A 24,890-nucleotide genomic window follows, 5' to 3' on the forward strand; every position below is an offset into this window, starting at 1 on the left:
AATAATCCATATGATGTTATTGCTCTACAATAGATTTAGTGTTAGCATGATAACTCTCTCTTCTTGTTAATTCATAACATATCATAAACTTCTATCTGTCTTCTTGTGGTTATGCTTCTCAAGTTATTGATACATAATGAATTCATGAAGGTTAAAGTCCCTTTTGAAATTTATTGAAATGACCGCGACAGAGTTAAGCAGTGTGGTGTTATAGTACTGTGGTCCAAGGTTGACTAATGAATCCTGATCTATATCTTCTCCAAGGTTGACTAATGAATCCCTGATCTATATCTTCTTTTCTTTTGTTTTTCATTTTGCTGTAGAAATTACATTATTCTTATAGAGTCAGAGAACTTGAAAATCAAGACAGAAGATACAATATCATGAGCATTAATTAAAGAATTCCTAGCCTTTGCATCTTGATACATTACTTCTGTTGGCCTAATAATCTATATTCTTCAAGAGGTAATGGAGCTAGCCTTCTCTTAAACTTACATGTGCAGAGAAGGCATAAGATATATATGAAGTTAATAGCTATTCACATTTACATTGGCTACAACCAAGTATTCATTTTCTATTCATTCGACATATTTACCCATCTCTGACTCTTTATCTGACGCCGTTGCTAATCAGTTTCCGCTCAAGTTTCTTGGTCATTCAAATAATAGCATGTGTTATGAAACTGATACTGCTTTTTGAAAAATTCCTTGGCCAGGAGCAAGCATAGCTAAAGGGTCATAAGCAGATTTCCTCTGTACAAAAACTTCCCATTGTGGACCAAAATGGGTCCTCCATTGTTCCTGTTTTGTGTAATGTGGCAGATATTGCTTGACCCCTAGGTGTGACACCTCACAGAAGTCTAAAATTCTTTTGTTCTGAGTTAACACATGTTCTAAACTGTCAGTTCCATTGGATGAGGGATTTGCATGGGATAAAAAGGCCACCAGATAGATAATATCTTCATCTGGACAAACAAACGATGTTCTGTTGTCCACCCTGGAAAATAAAACAAAAGTAAACATGTTAATTGATTGTCCAAGAAGAAGTATTTTTGTTTTTTGTATATGCAAAACTTATGTAAAAGGAAATTACGCTGATTTATGAATTGGGTAGACAAGAACAGGGCCATTGTTGGTATCACTTAGAATGTTGCCAAAAACTTCATTAGCAAAGTGTTGTATTTTGCTTTTTGGAACTAGAAGGTTGAGCCATGGATGTGGAAGATCCCAAAGTCCTTTCGATCGAAGTTTTAGCTCTGATGAATGAACCCTGTCCAAAAATTCTATGTATGGAACTTCTGACATAAATAGTGTTGATGGGATATAACTTAGTTGGGATAACAAATCCTCAATTTCCTGCATGAAACAAATAGCATTAGTGTTTCATCAAAAACCATCTTTCTACTAGACTTTCAAGTTATGAACATGCCTTACCTGGTTTATTGTATCGGCTTTCTCGGGGTATAAATTTATGGTTAGTTCAAGGCAATAGAGTGTTCTTCCATCTGATACAAAGTGGCTGGCTTGAACAGGGTCTTGAGGGTCAAAAGATGCTCTCCAATTATTCACTAGACCTGTTTTGTTCTTAATCACCAGCCCTTCCACGTAATCAAATGTTTTAGCTGCAGATATCAAATGCTCTTGGTCTCTAGCAAATGTGGAGAAATCAGAGTACAGCACTCTTATCCATTTCACCTGTTGATTAAAGAAAAAACACATGTTCAATAAAATTTGAAGGTTGAAAGGCTTAAATTGGATATTCTTGAACTCTGTGGGGTCCTTTTTTTTTACCATTTTCGGGGCTCGTTCCAGAGAGATTCTTGCTCTAGTTATTATGCCAAACTGACCAAGTCCTCCCAGAACACCATAGAAGAGGTCAGCATTCTGTTCTTGTGAACAAATTATGACTTCTCCTTTTCCTGCAACAAATCCAATGCAAGATATGTCTATAAGGTCACATGCTGAATTTTGTTTAAATTACTTGATATTTGTTGAATGAAAATGAGTGGTCTTGGCATATTTGTTGAAAGTAATGGTTAGATTCTCACTTGTACAATGAGAAATGTTTGTAGCTTGTTATTTTAGTCTTCAATAACTAACATATCATATCAGACAAAAACAAAAAAAGCCTATAACTTGTGTAAGTTGCCTTATGACCGTTTTTCTCGTATTCTATCATACCGCCTTTTACAAAATCAGGACCATAACTTTAATTTTTTATTTTTTAATAAAAATATTCATAATTGCTAGCCGCAGAATATTATTCTCATCAGACTGAAACGGGAGTTAGGAAAATTTTCAAACCTGTAACAACCTCCAGCTGGCGGACATTACTGATTTGAGGGCCATGACGAAATGCCTGTCCACTGATGCCAGCATTAGACAAAGTACCTCCAACAGTAAGATGGAGGTAATCAGTCCAAGATTTTGGTGCTAATCCATATTTCAATGTCTCATGCAAGATGTTTATCCACAATTCTCCAGCTGATACATCTACATAAGGGAATTGTCCCCTATAGACCTGCATTTCTTGACCCTGTAATGACTCCATGTTGATTATAACTCCTCCTCGCGCTTGCGCCTGGCCTTGAAGGGAGTGACCGTGGCCTCGTGCTGCCACGGTCAGTTCCGAGCCCCGGCCCATTTGCCAGACATGTCTTACTATTTCTGAAATATCAGCAACGGATTTCGGATGGACTACTGCTAAAGGGTGGGAATGAATTTGGTTCCCGAAATCTCGGGATGCAAAATCGTTGTTTTCGAATGTGATACGGCCTTGTAGATTGAGGGCTTTCAATGAGGATAGGACACTGGAGAAACAAAGGTTTGGTTTGGTAATTACCCAGATTAGCACCAAAATACTGAAGCTTCTTAGGAACAGAACGTTCTTTTTTCGGGTGAATACAAAGCACTGGCACGTCATCTCTTTGATTAAAAGGAAAAAAAGAAAGAAAGAATATTCTTTCTCAAAGTAAAAGATATTATTGTAGTATAGAAGAGTAAAGGATGAAGAGTTGAGGAGGAAATTTAAAGGGGGAGATTTAAGATTATATGAGTGGGAGAGTCAACTTATATTGAGTGGTAAGAATCCGTATGAAGACCGTCTACTTTAGGTGGGAGAATTTGAGGATTTTTCTTCTTAAGTTCCCTTTTGTTTGGGTGTCTTTAGTTTATATAAGACTATAACGCCAGCCATCGCATATGCCAAGTTGAATAGAAAAGGTCATCACTAAAGAAAGATTTCCTCAATCTTTGAACTTTTCCTTAACAGTTCTTTCCACAATTTTACTTTTTACCTTTTCCATCAAAGACAAGTTATGTCTCTTAAAACTTTTTTCAAATGTTATGATTAAGGATAAGTTTTCCATTTATAGGGAAAGTAAATAGTTCCAAGGTTAATTTCTATCTTACTTGGTCAATGCAAAGTCCTTATTTACTAGTGGCATTGAATACCCGTTTGTTGTTGAAAGGCAAACATAGCGTATCTGTATTCAGATTGAACGAAAGGGACACTGCACAAGGATGGATGGAATCTAAGGGGTCCACGTGATATGTTAATTTCCAAGAAAATGTATGCTTTTTGTATATGAAAGGGTCAAAAAAGTTCAGTATGATTCTTTTTAAGTGTTTGGGACCTCTTAAAGTGGCCAGTGATTTTGCTGCAAATGCATATAATATTGATGCCTTAGTTCCCAACAAATGGACAAACAGAGAATCATTCTTTTGTTTATGTTTGTAGATTTGCCCAAATAAAGTAAATTTTGTACTATGATGATATCTGATAAACTCAATCCGCTTTCTGTTTCAGTGAATTTTTTATGACACATTGGTTTTTATGCTAATCTCTACTTTTTAATGGATGACTAGGAAGAAATTCTCTCTATCCTTTAATATGGCAGAGAATCAAAATCAGATGATTGCAATAAGAACATGGATTCTTTTCTTGCTTTAAACAGACATTTTTGCTTTTATGAACTCAGGCCAGTAGCAGGGTTAGATTCAGAGATATGCATTTCTTACATTGTTTACTTTGGGGGATTATGCTGTCTTTGCATTGTAGGCCAATGAATGAATGGATGGAAGATCCGTGTGGATGGAAGATCCGTGAAGGTATAATCATTTGAATCTTGAATAATGCTAGCAGAACTATATTGATGGAGGGCTAGTTTTTAATTGCTTTTTATTTTTTTTTGGAAAATATATAAATTTGGAAAGGCGAGTGGAAACATTCCACCTTGATCTACTGAGTTTCGAAGCCGAGAGTTATTCGGTATTTAGAACCTGTTTGGATTAGCTGAAAAAAAGTAGCTTTTACGGATAAGCGCTTAAAGTGTTTTTAAGTGCTGAAAGTTATTTTATAAATAAGCAGTTACGTGTTTGGATAAAAGTATTTAAATTGTTTTTAGAAGTACGAGTAGTATTAAAATTAATAGAAAATATAAAGGATAAAAGGGTAAAGTTGTTGGTCAAACCAAAATGACTTTTAAGCTAAAAGAAAATAAGTTGGGGTTGAGCAACTTCTTCATCTTGGCTTATTTTAAGCACTTTTTAACTTAATTTAAGCTATTTTCTATTTTTGCCAAACACTCAAATAAGTTAAAAATGATTTATAAGTTGGTTTGACCAACTTATAAGCCAATCCAAACGGGCTCTTATACTGGTAGGAAATAATAATTATTCATGAAATAGTCGTGGACGCACACTACCATCAGATCCTTAACTACTACTAGGAATTAAGGTAATTGAGAGTGTGAGTCTTTTAAAACAAGGAGGGTGGAAGAGTGATTGACCCGATCAGTGTAATTTAATAGTTAAGAGTCAATAGCTGCTTCTCATAAATTCTACAATACTAAATAGAGGAGTGGTCTTAGAGCTGGGAGTGACTGGGATGAACCTTTTATTTTGCATTTTATATGCGTAAGTGTGTTTTCGTACTCTAGCCTCCCAAAATCAAATGGAGGCTTACCCGTTGATAATTTTTTTGTTCATCCGATGGTGTATTCTTTTTTTTTTTTTTATACTAACTGTGTATTTTTTCCGTCCCAATTTATGTAACACCTTTTAAATTTCGAGATTCATACAAGATGTGCTTTGACCATAATTTTTATCATGTCTTTTAAATATTTTGCATAGTCAATTATTGTGACTTATAGTATTTTTCACGTAGTTTTCAAATATGTAAATTTTATGTCAAAAAATTTAAAGGTACTTTGTCTGGATACACAATAAAAAATAAAAGGTTTGACTCTCAAAATCCAAACTGTGCCACATAAATTGGGGCAGACGGGGGTATATAACTTAACCTCTAAATTTAATGAGAATTTCTTTTTTATTAGGAGATGAAACTTGTATTGCATGTCAGTTCCAATCAGGAAGTTCCATAGTTTCGATATTGAGTATAATTAGGTTTCAAATTCTTATTTTGCACCTGGAAAAAAAGAAAGAAAAAAAATAACTCGCAAATATCATTGCAAAAATCCATAATAAATCTTTCACCAACAAAATAACGCAAAAAACAATATCAAAAGTAAAAACTGCTATTGCTTTTCACCATTTTCCAATTAGTTACCTAGCCAATTGTTCATGTGGGACCACTAAAGTGAAAAACAACGCCAAAATGATTTTAATTTGCAATAGAATAAAAAGCATGGTAACCTAAAAAGAGACCTCATCAATGTAAATCTCCATTAAAATCCAGATTGCATTTAATAATAAGAAAAGTATAAGATTGTTATAATCTAAAATAGATTGCACTCAATTTCGTCAGATTATGGGAATAGTAAGATCTCTATTGATTGTGAGATGGAAGAGAAGGCGCTAGTATAGATAAATAACATAGTCCTACTCAATACTTATGAGTAGAAATTAACCTAATCCTTAGTGCATTTTTTGCTTTCTAGAAGAAGAGAACCGATCGACCATTAGTAAAGAAATCGTAAAGCTATTAAAAGGCCAGCTATTTAGGGCAAAAGAACGAATAGGATTTCAAAAAGTGTTTAATTGCATGAGAGCAATCTTTATAACACGTATTGCTCGAGTCCCACCCAGGATCGTTTGGTTTGGTATAGAAATTATTGCCAATTATTAATCTCAGCAAAATGTATAGTATAAGATAACTAACGTTTGATCGACGGTATTAAATAATATCTTACTATATGTGTTAGATCGTGCAAGAATCCATAATATTATTTTAAACAAAATAAAATATGATCGAATAGAAAAATATGTATTAATAATGCAGGGATTAAGCTATTTAAAGGATAAACTATCATTTTAGAGTAATTAATTTATGTATAACATTCTCTTCGTTACTATTCACAGCATAACAATACTTTCATAATTCATTACCGCATTAAAATTCCTTCATTATAGCTACAACATAAGTAATTTCTATACGGCTATATATATCACTAATTCATACATAATAAAATTGTTACATTAATTCTATGATTTGTATGGCATTATTGTAAACCCGTTAAGTATTATTTCAATGTACATTTCTTACTTCTTGGCAGCTCCTTGGTACATTTGAAAATTCTTCAAAGCGAAAGAAATGTCTTCTTATCAAATCCACCCCCATGGTTGGGACTCGGGTCTTCATTAGATTAAAAAACGAAATTAAAATGCAGGATGTGCTGATATATGCCAATTTAAATATGCAAAATATATTTTAGTACATCAGAGAATAATATTTTTGGCCATTATGACCTTTTTTTTTTGTTACTCTATAACAATCTTGTGATTTTTATGTCATAAAACAAAGTTATATAATTTTGGCTAAAAAAATATATAACTATGTAATCATTTATGAAACTTACCCTGCTATAGAGAAACTTTGTAATAGAGAAATACTCCTCCGTTGTGGCTCAGTTGGTTGAGCATGGGGCTTCCATAATGGAGGTTTCAGGTTCGAAACTCTATGCCTACAAAAAACAGGGGATTTGCCTTCTAGATCGAGCTCGTCGCACGGACTTGCCTAGTGCGGGTTATCTCTTCTATGTGGTTTGCGAGCTATTGTATAGATGCAGGGTTTACCTTGTGCGCACCCAAAGGGTAGCGGCTGCGGGTTCCCTTGTCATAAAAAAAAAAAAAATACTCCTCAATTCTCTCAGTCCAGTATTTATTTTGCACTTTTCTTACTAGTATTTTTATCACTAAGTTATCCATATAAATTATACTTTAAAAATTTAAATTTGGCTACTACTATAATAAGCTTTGAAAATAGATATTTAGTGATAATAGTAACATTGAGATCTCCCTTGACTTCACAAATAAGTCACGACAATCCAGGTCATCTATAGAAATATATATATATATATATATATATATATATATATATATATATATATATATATATATATATATATATATAATTTTGAAATTTATATTATATCATTATAACAACAACGACAACATACCCAATATAATCCTTTTTGAAAGTGTGGGGAGGGTAATATATAGCAGACCTTACCCCTATCTTGGGAGATAAAGAGGTTGTTTGATAGACCCTCGGCTCACGATAAAGCAAAAATAAAGCAGATCAAAAAGGAAAAAGAAACGGTAACTACAACAATCAATACTCTAAGCAAATAATAAAAGACAGTAGATATATAGTAACAAAGATCAAAGGATAAGAAACTACATGAGAAATACTACGACTTTTATTAAGAAATTTCTACCCGTTGATATGTGTTCTCCACGACTTCCATCTAAGGTCATGTGCTAGGTAAGCTATAATTGTGTCATGTCCTGTCTAATCATCTCTCACCAATACTTCTTCGCTCTACCTCAACCTCTCCGGAAGCCATCCACAGCCGGCCTCTCACCCCTCCGCATTGGGTATCTGCGCACCTCTTCTTCCTGCATCTTGTACTCCATTGAGGCCATTCCCACCTTGTCCCAGATATCTTCCTTTCTAGTTAATCCTATCTCTCCCAGTATGCCCACACATCCACCGCAACATCCTCATGTCCGTAACTTTCATCTTATGAACGTGAAAGTTCTTGACTAGCCAGCACTCCGCCCCATACAACATAGATAGTTGGTCTAACCACCGCTCTATAGAAATTACCTTTGATTATTGGTAGCACCTTCTTATAACACAAGACTCAGGATGCAAGCCTTCATTTTATCCACCCCGCACCAATACGATGTGTGACATCATCTTTAATTTCTCTATTTCCTCGGATAATAGACCCAAGATACTAGAAACTTACTCTTTTTATTTTTTTATTTTGGGATGACATGAGTATCAAGCGTCCCACTTCCACGTCAGCCTCGTGTGTCACGTCATTAAACTTACACTCCAAGTATTTTGTCATAGTCATGCTCAACCTGTACCCTTTAGACTTCGGGGTCTGTCATCAAACCTCTAGCTTAGCGTTAACTCCCTTGCGAGTCTCATCAATCAGTACTTTGTTATCCATGAATAATATACACAATGGTACCTCTCATTGGTTATGCCGCGTCAATACATCCATCACTAAGGAAAATAAAAACGAGCTAAAAGCTGATCCCTGATGCAGAAGTGTTTCGAATCACCTACTACTGTCCGTACCCATAGTACATGTCCTTGATTGCCCTAGTATACGTCACAGGTACCCCTCTAGCCTCGAAGCACCTCCATAGAACCTCCCTAGGGATTTTGTCGTAAGCCTTTTCTAGGTCGATGAACACTATGTGAAGGTCCTTATTTCTCTCCATGTACTGCTCCACCAATCTCTGCACAACACGAATGAAATTTATATCTTATTCTTTCATTCAAGATTATTTCTCAAACTACATGATTCGGGCATACACGTATCCACATGCGTCGGAAAACTAGTTAACACAAGAAAATGAATGGAGTAGCAAAGGTGACACGCGGAGAAGGGTTGCCATATCAGCGTCATGATGAGGTTCCTATTGGTGAATTTTAAAATTGAGAAATTGACGAATGATAGCGCAACTAGTAGGCAGTCCACCACTAAACTGGCTGTGTTTTCGTCAATAGCCACGTTAGGGCCGTCAACAGACAATTTTCTTTCCGATTACTGGTCATCATCATAGCCCCATGACAAGATATAAAGATATGCTTGTCCATGTATTGGTATGACACCTACATAATTTTTACATCTTTTTTATTTTTAAGATGTCCCAAAACCTATGTGATTAGAAGTAATCAATCTTTTCTTATCATGATGTTCCCTAGCCCACTTTCATTCCACTTTAATCGATGTTCCTTTGTCTTCTTGCTAATTTTATCCCCTTTGTTTTAGGTATATTTTCCCAAATTGTCATTACTTCTTTTTTGTATATAATAAAAAGAATTCGGGTGCAAGAATGAACGATTGAAAACTCGATCCATGATGAATTTCGTCTTTTTTCTATTTGTGGTAGAATTTGAATGCATAATGTACATCTAATCTATACGCAGCACAAGTTGCGCGCTTATTACTGACCAAAGGTCCAAGGGTTAATTATCATTACTTTTTATCTTTTAATTTCTCTATCTCTCAAATCTTTCTTTTCTATCTGTCTCTTAACGAAGGGGATCCTAGAAATAAATGTTGGGTGGCAACTACGTGTTGAAGCGTTCTTGAATTATATTAGGATTCTTGGAGTTGTCAGTTGTATTATCTTTGCAATAATAATATATAGAAAACTCACATGGCCGGTTAGTATAGATAAAAAGAGGATTGGGAAAAGAAGGGTTAGTGATTCTCTGCCTCAAAACTGTAGCACAATTTTTCATTATCAGAAACGAAAAGGGGAAACAGAAGAGCACTAGTCAACTATATATCTGTTTCACATAGTGCAATAATGAAAGTAAAAAGTCCCACCTACATAGAATTACAATTGTCCTCGAAAAATTTCTATTGAATAATTAAAAATTCATTTTTGTTTAAATCTTTAAATAAAGAATAAGTAGGCGTCATTGCTTAGCAAAGAGTTTCCAAATCTATAGAAATTACAATTTTTGTTGGGAACAATTGAACCAGTACTACTCCAATTCTTAAGCATGTATCAGCATCACAACCTTTAACTAGAGGCTTCGCTTAGTACTGTCCACTATTTCATTAATTTAATTTCAGCAAGTGGACCCACATACCTAGCAGGGTCAGATAATTTTAGAATTCAAATCTCTTGGACTTCAAAAAAAATATTCTATCATGTTAAGAATAATGTATAATGTACAATGGGTCTAATCCAACCCCGAAAGCAAGCTAGCAGAGGAAAAATTCAAAAGGTATCTTGCTAAGCAAAAACAAGTCAGAGGATAGTTTGCATTAACGGGATAGATCACTATTGTGGATGAGAATTATTTAACATCAATGTAAGATCGAGGTATCAATTCATTCTCTCAACCAGTCATGTTTAGACAATTTAACACTCTCTCCCGCGCGTTCTGCCATATATGGAAACTGGAGTGTTGATCACATCATATAGGGGCTAGCATTGGATAAATCAATAATATAGGAAAGGGTCTAGCTCTGATAATTAATACGTTAGAAAAATAAACTTTGAGCCTAATTTAACTTTAAAAACTAACTAATCAGATGAGAATTGTTCAAAATTATACAAGGCCAGATAATAACATATTCCTTGTTCAAGCAACGGGACAACGTGATTGTCTAACATTATCTAAAGAGATAACAACTCATTCTCTCGATCTATAAGACAATCTGACACTACCAACACTAATTAAAGTGTTCATCAAACTATATGATTTTGCTTTAAATTTTGAAAGTAATTCAAAATTTTCTAGCTACCTCTTTGGATAATTCGAGTCTGTGTAATTATTTTTATAGTTAATAAATTGATAAGGACCCGCTACACGTCCATCAACGTCATTGGCTATGGTAGGATTTCCAGTGAAGGGGCCAAAGGAACCCCTCCATCCCCTGTTCAAGGTTGTTTTCATTAAAAGAAAATTCATTGCCCGTCGCATAAAAGTAAGTAAATCTCCTCTCATATCCATAATAATTCAAATCCAAACGTTATAAGTGGTGTATAATGAGTATGAAACATCCTAAGTGGTCGATCACTTGTGCGCGTTATTGTTATTCTTAATTAGTTGTTGCTCTTAAATAATTAAATGAAATCTCTGGAAAGAAAAAATACAAATGTTATATATATATATATATATATATATATATATATATATATATATATATATATATATATATATATATGTATTGTCTCTCCTTTCATGGTGCTCGCTAGACAAGTTATGCATTGGTCACTCCTTTTCGACTATTACTTTTAGGTACAACACCATTATATGTTTTTTCGTTTGTGTATTCAAGTTAGGGTGTCTTTTGTGGGCGTTTGGACATGCGATTTGAAATCATAGTTTGAAATCATGAGATGAAATCAGTGTTTGAATATGCATTTCATCTCATGGTTTTAAACCATTGTTTAAAATCTCAAATCATCCGAAAAGGCATGATTTGGGGTTTCAAACCATGATTTCAAATTTTTAAATATAAAACTTGATCCATAGGTTTATATTTTGTAAAAAAAGACCCATAAGCTGGTAGATATTTTTAACAATTACTCCCACCAACCATTTACCAACCTTTATTTATGTCTCCCATGTGAGAGGATTATATTAAAGAGTAGTTACATTACTATTCATGTTAAATTTTCTTTTTTATTGAACTAAAGTTTGATCAATTGATGTTATATTTTTAGAAAGGTCTTCTAGTAGCGTATTAATTTTTTTATGAACTATGACTTGCTCATTTGGTAAGATTGTATAAGAATTGAGAATATTTTGATAGTTTTCACAACTTGTAGGGTTTATATGTCTATAAGAAAAAATACAACTTAAGAAATCCAAATTGCATGGCCAAACATGATTTCATCTCATGGTTTCAAACCATGTTCAAATGGCTCCAATTGTTTATGCATTAATGCAGGCATCTTACCCCGTCATTATTAAATTTTGGAAAAACAACTATTTTAGCCGAATGAACCCCCTTTCATTGTATTAGTGTGGCCGAATTTCTTTACTTATTTTTTATATTATTACTTGTATGTTAAAGATTTGTAGGAAATGATTATGAATGTTGGGTACTGCTTTTTTAAAATATAAAAAAATACATACATATAATAATTTTCTTCACACGCCTTGTCTGCAAAGTGTTTTACTATAAGTAATAGAAAATGAATTTAACATTAAAGCTGTCAATTTGTGTAATAATCCCTTTTACTTATGCTCATATACATATATGATCTTGTGGTCATGCCTTTGTATATGCGTGGAATTGCATGCATTATAAAGCCAAAAAAGATCACCATATCGTCTTTTACTGTAATGTAAAAGACCTCAATTAGTCCTCACTAGAAATCACATATAATACGAATCTGTTATGGTTTAACATAGCGTAAACTTATAAATATAATACATCGAGGGATTATCTGATCGTTGTTCTTAATTTTTCAATTCAACACATCAATTCGGTCGCACTTTGATTGGAATTGTCTTTACCCTAGCTAGCGAGGTACTTTAATGCATTCTCTCGTTAAATTAATGATATATCTATTATATCTTGCGAATCTGAATTACTCATTAGTTGATTATACTGGGTATGTTGTTGTGGTTGTAGATCATTCCAGATATATACAGATGCTTCTATAAAAAATAAAAAATAAAAAAAAAATAATTAAAAAAAAAAGATGTATCTACTATGAGTTAATTTTGGTACTGCACTCATGTATACTTGTATGCTTATAGAAAAACAATAGAGAACCCAAGTAATATCTTGGCGATGACGTTACTTTGCTAAGCATGAAAATCACGTTGTTTAAACTTCTTAATTTTTTTTTGAAAATAGACTTATTAGTGTAAACTTGGTGCATACGAACCTTCCATTTGACTAAGCAAGCTAATTAGAGACAATAAGGTGGCACTATCAAGCCTCCATCCTGTCTGTGTAGTGCTGTTTCTTTTGATAGTTGACTCATAGTCAGCAGTCAACCACCATGAAACCATGGGACCGAATTACCGCACATGTTTCTGGAGAAATGTAACATCAATCTAATGTTTAATTTGGAGCATAAATAAAAATTAAGGATAACTTATATAATTAAATTTTGTACTAGTGCATTAAGTTATTTGGTTATATTCTTTTTAGTTTTCTGTAATAGTCCAAATCACGATAATAAGTACTTATTGAAAAAGCAAGTAACAAAATTATAGCTATAAGATAAACTGTAGAAGGAAAATAATTAAACAGTATTCCAAAATCCAAACCTACGTTGAGAAGTACATAGAAGCCTTCAGTCTAGCCAATTCTGCTAGGCATAGAAACTTATAGATTTCATAAAAAAAGTGATAACGGTAATATTATATAAAGTAGTATACAAATATTAACGAGTGTTGTAATATAATACGAAATATATTTTGCATATTGACAAATTTGAAACTGTTTAACATTAGGCACTAAACAACTACCAAAAAGCCTGAACATTAGCATTATTGTCGAGGTAATAATAATTAAATGTCCTTATAATTATGTCCAATGCAAAGCTACCCTTTTGCTTGATATTTCAGCAGTTCATATGTCTGGAGAAAACTAGCTAATAAATGTACGGGAGGATAAAAACTTATTAGTACATGCATGAAAAGGACGACTGAAAACCATTTGATAATTCACTAAACTATTAGTCAACAATGAAGGCTTTAAATGGTGGGCACTTGTTGATTCTCGGCCATCAAAGGTACCATAAGAAAATAACATATTCTGTACGTAGTCATATATTCGTCTTAGACATGCTTTTAGGTTTATCCTTTAATTTTTGTCTATTAGAGCTGTCCCGACTTATATTAGGGCCATAACGGGTATCCTTTAATTTTTGTCTATTAGAGCTGTCCCGACTTATATTAGGGCCATAACGGGTACCCTAAACGATTAGATCCCTAACACGAACAATCTCAAGTATCCATGTTGTAATTTTAGAGTGCACCTGTACATATCACGAGGTGAATAGTGTTTTTTCGATTTCGCCTTGTCAAAGAACTTGGTTCTTCAACTTTCAGTATCTGGGAACACAACTACATGCAAAATGCGATAAGTAATGAACACAAACGATTTTACATGAAAATCTACTTGCTCAAGTTAAGGGAATAAAAATTACGGCTTACATTGTGTAGGAATTGTCTCAACACTTCACTAAACAACAAGAGCGGTTTTACAACTCAAAAACCAAACAGACTAACTCTAGTACCTCAACCCCTACAATCAATTGTGACTGTAGTTACACATTTTCAAGACTATGAACTTTAGCTTAGAAAGCAAAATAGATTAAATTGTTGTGAGCGGGGTGGTTTCCATGTAAAATTGTTGTGTCCTTTGTGTTACTGTTCTTTACTATTTCGCATACGCTAAGCTTGGAACAGGTAGAATAATGTGTTCTATCCCACAGGCGAAAATCAGGTATTGATTAGGATAGAAAATAGATCGTGCAACCCAACAAGTGGTATCGGAGCAGGTTCACTTTAAGAGGCTAACACCCTAAGAGAAGATCATGACAAACAGAGTACCAGAAATTGGACAAAGCAAAGGGGAAGCAATCTACAGGCCACCATTGTTCAAAAGTGAGCACTATTATCTACGGAAAAATCGAATGCAGACCTGCCTAATGGGTGTCGACTATAACCTGTGAATAATCACGTCAAGAGGACCACTAATCCCAATGAAGACAATGCATGATGGATCAAGAAAACCCAAAACTGAAAAATAATTTGTTGGTGAGTTCTTCACAATGATGGAACTAAATGCTAAGGCAGTCAAAATTCTACATTGTAGTTTGGGAAGAGATGGTACAACAGAGTCTCAAGATGCTCCAGTGCCAAGGAAATTTGGGACCTTCTGGCACAAACTCATGAATTTATGACTCAAGAAAGACAACTCAGACTGAATATGATCATGAGGAGGTATGAACTGTTTGCAATGAATGAAAAGGAGTCAATCAGGGACATGTTCAACAGATTCATCAACATCACCAGTAATCTCATGGCACTGAGCAAGGTTTTTCCCACTGAAGACGTAGTCATAAAAATTCTGAGAAGTCTACCTCTCTCATGGAATATACGATTCATGGTCATTAAAGAACTGTGTGAGATAAGCACGATGCAAATGGATGAGTTGTATCTCAATCTGCTAACATTAGAAATTAAAGAAGAACCTTCAGATCCAAAAGTCGGAAGGATTGATTTGGAAACTGATAAAGAGAACTAGGAACACGTGCTTACAGAAAAGACAAGAATTACAAGATGGAGAAGATTGAGTAAGAAAATTTTGCTCAAAATGATCAAAGACAAAGGGTGACATGTCCGTGGAAAATCAAATTCCATGGTTAAGAATCGCCCGCTATGGGGACCTGCATGGAAAAAGGCTATGACAGTTGCATGAAATTCAGGTTCCAAGAATGATTCTATGAAGGAAGCTGTCCACTCTACTCTCATGACCATCGAAGACTCAGATCCTGACTTCAAGGGAGACACCTAGGATTGTATCCTTGATCTTAAAAAGCTAGAATTCATCCCTAAGAAAAGTCTCATGACTATGATAGTAAATTTGAGTAATGAATGTCGGGACATAAGTAGTGAAAGACTTGAGTTGCTTAGTACCATTGCCAGCCTAACGAATGGGCCAATGAATATCGAGATCAACAAAAACAACACCGAGAAGGAAAGCTGCCTCCTCAAGGAACAAGTAGATCAACTTGGTTCACTCATCTTAGACTTTAGGCTGAAGCTCTAAAGCTAACGAAAAACGTCAAATGCATTCTGAAAAGAACAAAGCCAGAACCTGCGGAAGAAGATTTGAGGACCACATATAGAGAATCTGATCATGGAAAGGCTAAGCACCTAGCAAACATTGGCTACAAGGTAAGGAGACTAAAAATTGCAAACCAAAAGAAGGATGGAACAAGTAAAGAAAAGGGACCCAAGGCAGGTTGTGCTCTAAATACTAAGCTCTGATTGTCTTGCAGGAAAGAGTGACAGAAAGCAAGCAAATATCGGATATGAACATGCTTGCTCAACAGGACATAACAGGAATGAATCACTACTTCTGTTCACTCTTAATGATAGAAAGAGAGAAGCATTGCATATCGATAGGGGGAATATAGATTAAAAAAAAAATTAAAAGGATCTTAGAAAGGATTCCCTAAAAAAGAAGTCAATTTGGGAATGACTAAGGATTGCACGTGTTTCCCTAAATATTTAGAACAACTGTTTTAAATTAAGTTAATGCATAAGTAAAAGAATGTTTTACTCAGTCTTGTAATATTAGTTGTATGTCCTATACCATGAATGATCATGATCTCATAACTTCTAATAGATATTTGATGGCACAGGACTAGCTTGATCATGAGTCAGTAAATGGTTCATCAAGTCACAGGTATGTACATCTATCCATATGTTTAAATGCACAATCAGGTCCATAAGTGTAACACCTCGTACCTCTTAACTAAGTTACGTTCGTGATTCGGGACTTAGAAGCTAAGACGGGAAGTAGTTGGATTAAAATTTCCCTTGGAACGGTTAAAGTACATTTTATGTCAAAATGTACATGCTTATGCACGGGCTATACTTCTTGGACGTACCTCACATAGGAGAAAACAGAACCACTAGAATTTGGCATTCCAGGTATGGCCTGAATGTACGGGTTGTACTTCTTGGCCGTACAATTTATACGGGACGTACTTCAAAGTACGGGCCGTACTTTTTTCATTACGTACCTCACAGACAAAATTTTAGCTTCTGGAAATTGACACATGAGGTACGTCCATAATGTACGGGCCGTACATTATGCCTGTACTTCTTCCCGCTTCAGCAAAAGTATAAATACGAGACTTGAGTTCTTTTTCTTATTTTTCATATTCCCAAGCCCTAGCAGGAAGTTCTTCTCCTCCCACTATTAGAATACGTCAAGGTAAGTCTATTCTAAGCATCTCGAGTGAATTCCAAAATATATTCTTGAGTATTAAATACGAATTCATTGTTCTAAAGCTAGGGTTTTCAAGAAAACCCATCATACGAGTTCAAGATTAAAGCTTTTGGGATTCTTCTCAAGTTTAGACCATTAGATACAAGTTTTGGAGAATTAACAGGTATGTAGGGTTTCTATCCGCATGTGGGAACATCATTTTTCTTTCCCACGCCACATTCTTCCATGATTATACGAAGTTTTACTCAAAACTAGGGTTCTAGACATGTTCATGATAACCCTAAGTACATGTACCATGATATACCATATTTGCTTTAATACTTCGTTATTGTGTTCTTAATCTTTGTGACGATTCGCATTTCGCGGATGGGTTTAGCGCTCAAAAAGCTACTTCGAACGTTGGTGCCGTTTCAGACATGTTTTGGAAAAGAGTCGCCACCTAATTTTTAGAAAATTAGGAAAATCGGTGGTGAAGGGTTTATTCAAATACAGTGAAAATCCTTCGTAATCCAGAGTTCTAGGTAAGGGTTCTGGTGATCCCCTAAGGAAGGTGTTAGGCACCCTAGTATTAAGGATCCATAGCATACGGTTGACCTTCGAGCTTCAATGGGTGATTTTGTATGAACTGCTTAGGCTTTGTTTAGTTTCCCCTATAAAAATACTGTCGTGACATATCATTTTGGTTTAAAAAAAAATTAAAGAATTTCCCTTTAAATAAGGGTAGCTCAAGTTCGGATTTAAAATATCCGGGATAAAAATAATATTGTCCTTTTTACTTATAAGGATAGTATACTGGGTATATCCCATCTAAAACTGATGCCATGTGTTCGTATATAAGAAAAAATATATATGTATGTATGCATAGCCTTTATTTAATTTGTACATTATCCGTATTTTATCTCTTTAGTCAATCATATCCTCAAAACCGCTTTCTCAAACTTGGGCTTTAAAGGAAATTTTACTTATTTGAATTTATTAAGTCGGGTCTAGCCCAAATGTTTATTTTACTTTCTTTTCTCAGATTTCTCAAATTAAAATACACTTTTAAAGAGGTATTCAGAAATAATCAACTTTTTTGCAAGAAAAAAATATACTTTCACTTTTATTTATTTTAATCAAAAGGAATACAAATTTTTTATTGTTTGGATACAATTTTGAAATATCGTCTACCCAAATCCTAGGTTCTAACCTGTAGGGGTTTCAATAATGTATTTGCATATCATATAGAAATAATGTAAAACCTATACTAAAGGAAGGGAAAAAAAGTTTAGCTTTTACGGCCTTGGGCCCAAATCATTCAGCAATCTTGTTCTCGTTCTTCTATACTCCTCTAATATTCATCCAAAGCTCCAAGCGTCCAATCCTTTCACTTTGTACTCGAGCTTTTGCTTTTCATGCTTGTTTTATTGGTACCTCGCACAATGAAAAGAAAAATAGTTAGTCAAAATGATATGCCACCCGGTAGGGTGACTTTTAGGATCATAAATAATAATGTCCCTCGGACTCGTATCAAACTTTGAGAGCTTTGATTACGGAGTCTCAGACTCACGGTTCCGAATATGGCAGAGGAACCCGAATCATGTCGCGGCTGCAAACTAGTGGCCATTCTAGTTGCCTTGCCGAGCGCATGTTGGTTCCTATCTCGTGATATCAATATGAGATCATCCTTTCCTAGATCGAGGGATAACTTTTTGGAGGGAAAAAATTGGGTGTCAACAGCTGCCCCTTCATTGTGCAAGGACGGAGCCGTCCTTGGGCAACGAAATTTGACAAACCTGATTTTTGTCCGACCAACTCAACTTATTTCTTAAGTGGAAAGTGTACGTGATTTTGGAAATTATGGCCGGACTCTGGGTTCCCTACATATCTCAGGCTGTATGGGAATTCAGGACACTTGTAGTTCGACTCGAATTTGTGAAAACTTTCAAGGTTTGCCCTAGTGTTGAATTTATCAGACTCGAACTTGGGACAGTGATTTCGCCTACATATCCCTAGCCTCGGGGATCAGGTCATATGTAGTTCGACTCGATCGGAAGAAAAGGATATTCCTTATGCCGAAGTAACCTTTAGTTTGGGATAAATGACTATGAACTTCTGAGTACGGAAAAGAGGCTTGCAACTTCTAAGCTATGGTCGTGGCATGCTTCACACTCATAGTTAAGTCTTTGTACGGACATAATTTCATGTATTTTAAGTGTGTTGTCATCTAGATTTGAAAATAAGACTAGTGGTGCCCAGTGTAGGTTTTGGAGATTACACAGAGTGCGAAACTCAAAGGTGATGACTCTTGTGCTTTTGGTAGAGTAGTTTTTACATGGTTACCTACATGCCTCCTACAGGAGTGTAGTTTGATGTTGGTGAAAGGTGTCCATCAACTCTCACCCGAAGAGTCTGTTCCTCTCTTCTGCAATGTACCCCGGTTCGCTGCTAAGAAAAAGTTCCACATTGTGGCATGTCCTCTTTTGCGTAGTCCACATCATCAGTTGCTTATATTGCAAAATCTATGGTAACACCGTTAGTAGAAAATGCACTATAAACATAATCGGGAGCGACGTCTTTATGATGTCATCTCGAATCTAAGTGTCTTGTCCCAGGACAATCCACTTCAGCAATTAAGTGGTGTTCTACTTCGACGTGGCCAGTCCAATGTGTTACAATTTTAGAGAGGACGACCCGATTTGAAATAAAGTAAAGTGTCACGATTTTAGGCTGGACAACCCGATTTGAAATAAAGTTAAGTGTCGCAATTTTAGGGTGGACAACCCGGTTTATATTGCCTGAGTCTAACAACGAGAACAACGGCCTCTCGATCGGATTTAAATCATTTGACTCTGAAGATGAATACTTTGGCTTTCTTGGCCGGTTTTACATCATCTTTGACTCTGACAATGAATACTGCGGCCTCGCGATCGGATTTATATCGTCTGAGTCTAGCAACGAAGACTGTTGTCTCTTTATCGGTTTTACATCGTTTCACTCCGAAGATGAAGGCTGCGACCTTTTTGGCCTATTTTATATCATCTTTGACCCTAACGGCGAATGCTGCCGCCTCGTGATGGGATGTACATCATCCGAGTCTAGCAACAAAGACTGCGTTCTCTCGATCGCTTTTACATCGTTTGAGTCTAACAATGAAGACTACGGCCTCTCGATCAGTTTTACATCGTTTGACTTCGAAGATGAAGACTGCGACCTTCTTGGCCGATTTTACATCATCTTTGACTCTAACGACGAATACTGCGGCCTCGCAACTTGATCTATATCGTCTGAGTCTAGCAACGAAGACTGCGGTCTCTTGACCGATTTACATCGTTTGAGTCTAAAAACGAAGATTGTGGCCTCTCGACCGGTTTTACATCGTTTGACTTTGAGGATGAAGACTGCGACCTTCTTGGCCGGTTTTACATCTTCTTTGACTCTAACGACGAATACTGTGGTCTCGCGACTGGATGTATATTGTCTGAGTCTAATAACGAAAACTGCGGTCTCTCGATCGGTTTTACATCCTTTGAGCCTAACAACAAAGACTGCGGCTTCTCGACTGGTTTTACATCATTTGAATCTGAAGATGAAGGTTGCGACCTTCTTGGCCGGTTTTACATCATCTTTGACTCTAACGACGAATACTGCGGCCTCATGACCGGATGTACATCGTCTGACTCTAGCAATGAAGACTGGTAAGGAAATGGGACTGGCAAGCCCAATCACATAAAGCCTTAACAATTCCTACCCAAGTCCAGACTTATTTCTTATATTAGCTTAAAGATGAAATGGGTCTTCTTATATTTATTCTGATGGACCGGAACACTTAGATTCGTACCGCAAACCATTTAAACACTAAGTATTTAAGCCTAAGGCGATTTCTATCCCATTTTTACTTGATATATACTTACATTTTGTATGATGTACTTCTATACAGACATGGTATGCCACCTGATATACACTTTGACACGTATATCAAGTGTATATAACTTGTATACATGTAACAGGATCACCTCTTATCAAGACCTATGTATACACTTCTTTTTAACTTAAGCAGTTTGTACTAATGCCCTTTTTCTGCCATCTAAATTCTAGTTCCTTTTATTATTATGATTAAGCGGTACTGGGCTGTGTTGAAATAGCTTCGATTTTTCCAAGCTTAATCTTTTAACCCCCCTTCTTATCTATTGGTGACACCGTACTGGACCTAGTTGCAAGAAACTCTTAATCCCTCCAAGTGCCGCCTTAATCTTATGATTCAACTAGGATTATCAGTCATCAGCTTAAGTTGACTATACTGAACTGGGTTGCAAGAAACTCCAAGTCTTTCCAAGCTTCTCTTAAGTCTTTGACTCTATTAACCACCTAATTAATTTCCTTTTGGGTAATGTGGTTCTCAAACTAATTCCGCTAATTCTAAGGCAAATATGAACTCAAACTTAGCAAGGCAGTCGTTCAAAGATTTATCAAACCATAGAAGAAGGAATATTCAGTTTCATATAATCCAAACAGGTCTCAAATGGAGTATAAACATTCCTAATCAATACAAGTATTTCATTTGAAAGTCAAGTAAAGGTAACTTGAAGCAAATTTACTAAACTGAAGTTGTTTACAAGATTTGCCATGAACAAAAAGGTCCTGGACCTATTTAAGGCTTTTTGAGACTAAGGACAAACTCATTTAAGGTCTTCGCTTCATCCTGTTCCCTTTCCCAAGTAAGTGAACTAGCTAAATTGTAATAACATGTCCATTTTCAGACTAAAGAAACTATTTTATGCTAGAATAAATTCATTTTAACGATTCAATGATGGGAAATGAAGATCAAATGCATACATATGACAAGTATTACCTTATAGGCTTCTAGGGCATGTCGTGACAACCTTTTATTTGGGAGAATGATACCATGAACCAAGTTAGTCTTGGTTCTTTGCCAATCTCCTCTCCAAGGTGTCTTTAAAAAGATTTCCCTTTGCCAAATGGTTCATAACTTGCATACCTACACTCATGACCCTCTCATCCTGTCATTAAACTAATCCTACTATCCTTAAAGGTGAAACAGCTTAATTTTTAGACCCAAATTAACTTAGGGTCTTCAATTAGACTATTTTGACCTCTCTTTAGCCAAACATAACCTAAGAGGATCCTTTCTGATTAATCTGGGTTGATTCTAATGTCAAAGTTTTAACAAAATCCATCCAAGGTCTTATTAACCTCTTTCTAATCAACTAAGGTCTTTTGTGGGTCCCATGGTCATAAAAACAAAACTCAGGGAAAATGACTTCAAAGTCCTAAAGAAGACGGGTCGTCACCCTGGTCTGCGCCTTGACCTTCCTTTTACTCCCCTGAAGCATTCTCAACACTTTATCTCATCCTGCAATCAAATGACAACCACTAAAGGCCTCTAAAACTAAGATGATTTTAACATTACCTGTAAACTATACTATTCTGTTGCCTAAGTCTTCACTTAATAATGTATCCTCTTAGACTAAAACATTGATTATTTGACTTTTAAGCTCTATTAAGCAGTCCTAAAAAAAAAACTCTCATAGGCACAAGACGCATCCTATTCAGATTTTTACTTAACTTACAAGCTGACCCTTAGTTGGGTTAAAGCGGAACATATGATATACATGCAATGACAGTTTATATATACAGGAAAGGAAACACATAAGCAATTTACACAAACAATCATATTATATTGAAACCCTTATGGTTAGAACCTAAAGTCCCCAGCAGAGTCGCCATTTGTGATGGTTCGCATTTTGCGGGCAGGGTTAGCGCTCGGAAAGCTACTTCGAACTCGTTGGTATGCTTTCGGACTTGTTTTGAAAAAGAGTTGCCACCTAATTTTTAGGAAATCAGAAAAACCAATGGTGAAGGATTTATTCAAATACAGTGAAAAATCCTTTGTAATGCAAAGCTCTAGGTAAGGGTTACGTGATCCCCTAGGGAAGGTGTTAGGCACCCTAGTATTAAGGATCCGTAGCATACGATTGACCTTCGAGCTTCAATGTGTGATTTTGTATGAACTGCTTATGCTTTGTTTAGTTTCCCATATAAAAATACTGTCGTGACATATCATTTTGGTTTAAAAAAAAAAAAGAATTAAAGAATTTCCCTTTAAATAAGGGTAGCTTAAGTTCGGATTTAAAATATCCGGGATAAAAATAATATTGTCCTTTTTACTCATAAGGACAATATATATCCCATCTAAAACTGATGCCATGTGTTCGTATATAAGAAAAAAAATATATATATGTATATGCATAGCCTTTATTTAATTTGTACATTATCTGCATTTTATCTCTCCAGTCAACCATATCCTCAAAATTGCTTTCTCAAACTCGGGCTTTGAAAGAAATTTTACTTATTTGAATTTATTAATTCTGGTCTAGCCCAAATGTTTATTTTACTTTTTTTCTCAGATTTCTTAAATTAAAATACACTTTTAAGGAGGTATTAAGAAATAATCAACTTTTTTGCAAGAAAAATATACTTTCACTTTTATTTATTTTAATCAAAAGGAATACAAACTTTTTATTGTTTGATACAGTTTTGAAACATCGTCTACCTAAATCCTAGGTTCTAACCTGTAGGGGTTTCAATATCTATACAAATGTATTTGCATATCATACAGAAAATAATGTAAAACCTATACTAAAGGAAGGGAAAAAAAGTTTAGCTTTTACGGCCTTGGGCCCCAATCATTCAGCAGTCTTTTTCTCGTTCTTCTATACTCCTCTAATCTTTATCCGAATCTCCAAGCGTCCAATCCTTTTACTTTGTCCTCGAGCTTTTGCTTTCCATGCTTGTTTTATTGGTACCCCGCACAATGAAAAGAAAAATAGTTAGTCAAAATGATACGCCACCCCGTAGGGTAACGTTTAGGAACATAAATAATAATGTCCCTCAGACTTGTATAAAACTTTGAGAGCTTTGATTACGGAGGCTCAGACTCACAGTTCCGAATATGGTAAAGGAATCCGAATCATGTCGCGGCTGCAAACTAGTGGCCATTCTAGTTGCCTTGCTGAGCGCATGTTGGTTCCTACCTCGTGATATCAATGTGAGATCATCCTTGCCTAGACTGAGGGATAACTTTTTCGGACATGGAATGGCCTCAAAAAATCATATTTTCATTGGCCCAAAGTGTAGTATCATGTTCGGATCAGTGAATCTGTTCTCTTTTGAGGCAACAATTCTCGTAGCATATCAAGTGTAGCATTGGTTTCCTTTCAAACTGTAGTATTTATTTCTCAAAAATATAACAACAACCATTTAGCAGTATTTGAGCTTCGAAAATCCAGCAGCATGCATTCTCAAAGTGCAGCAACAAGCCACACTGAGTATGCTTCTAGTTTACCTCAAAGTAACAACATGATTCTGTTACATCTCGGAAGTTCAAGTTGTTTGTGTTATGAGTATACTAACATAAGCCTAAGGTGGGCATGAAATCCTTATGATATTAAAGAGAGTATTTGATAACTTTAAGTGTCACGACCCAACCGCGTAGGCCGTGACTAGCACCGCCCATCAAATCCGAATCCAATAGGCACCCGCGACATATTCATCAAACAATCACAAACACATAGCTATATATATATATATATATATATATATATATCGAGAAGCGCCGTTGCCTCAAACACATCTCAAACACAAACACACACACACACCTACGTACACCAACGTCATATGACGGGACGGGCCCATGAAACGCGCATATACCCGAGAAAAGGGTCGGTACGGAATATGTAATCGTCGAGTATGCAAAGCCCGGGCATGAGAGATATACAATAATCAAATCTGAGTCATAATCGAAGCGGAAGTACAGAAAGTAAGTACATATCCAAAAATACCAAAATGTTTACTTATTATAATATTTTTCTCAAGAAAACAAATTGTGTATAGGACTCAGTATCACACCACATACCGCGGTCAAAATCCAGCGGCACTATCACATCAC

The 24,890-nt window shown here is 35.5% G+C and overlaps 1 protein-coding gene and 1 long non-coding RNA gene across 2 annotated transcripts; one reads left to right on the forward strand and one right to left on the reverse strand.

The window, feature by feature from the left end:
* Positions 1–286: 286 nt before the first annotated feature.
* Positions 287–3,717, reverse strand: LOC132063228 (cytokinin dehydrogenase 6-like). The gene is made up of 5 exons (XM_059455689.1): positions 2,304–3,717; positions 1,791–1,918; positions 1,434–1,694; positions 1,093–1,355; positions 287–996 (listed from the first exon to the last, which is right to left on the reverse strand). Exons 1-5 carry the CDS (start codon positions 2,920–2,922, stop codon positions 675–677), a joined length of 1,593 nt encoding a protein of 530 aa, XP_059311672.1. The 5' UTR covers positions 2,923–3,717; the 3' UTR covers positions 287–674.
* A 14,343-nt stretch (positions 3,718–18,060) lies between these two features.
* On the forward strand, positions 18,061–23,730 carry LOC132063229 (uncharacterized). Its single transcript, XR_009416353.1, has 2 exons — positions 18,061–18,123; positions 23,507–23,730. It is a non-coding gene; the product is annotated as an uncharacterized LOC132063229 (long non-coding RNA).
* The last annotated feature ends 1,160 nt before the right edge of the window (positions 23,731–24,890 follow it).

The sequence above is a fragment of the Lycium ferocissimum genome, chromosome 7, assembly GCF_029784015.1.
Source record: "Lycium ferocissimum isolate CSIRO_LF1 chromosome 7, AGI_CSIRO_Lferr_CH_V1, whole genome shotgun sequence".
Taxonomy (NCBI): Eukaryota; Viridiplantae; Streptophyta; class Magnoliopsida; order Solanales; family Solanaceae; genus Lycium; species Lycium ferocissimum.

What these genes read in the sequence shown, in the direction of transcription:
- LOC132063228 (XM_059455689.1), bottom strand. Translation starts at nt 2,922, where the DNA reads ATGACGTGCCAGTGCTTTGTATTCACCCGAAAAAAGAACGTTCTGTTC. An exon ending in CCAGCTGGAGGTTGTTACAG is followed by an intron (nt 1,919 to 2,303) that starts GTTTGAAAATTT and finishes GATTTGTTGCAG; the next exon opens with GAAAAGGAGAAGTCATAATT. An exon ending in AAGCCGATACAATAAACCAG is followed by an intron (nt 1,356 to 1,433) that starts GTAAGGCATGTT and finishes TGTTTCATGCAG; the next exon opens with GAAATTGAGGATTTGTTATC.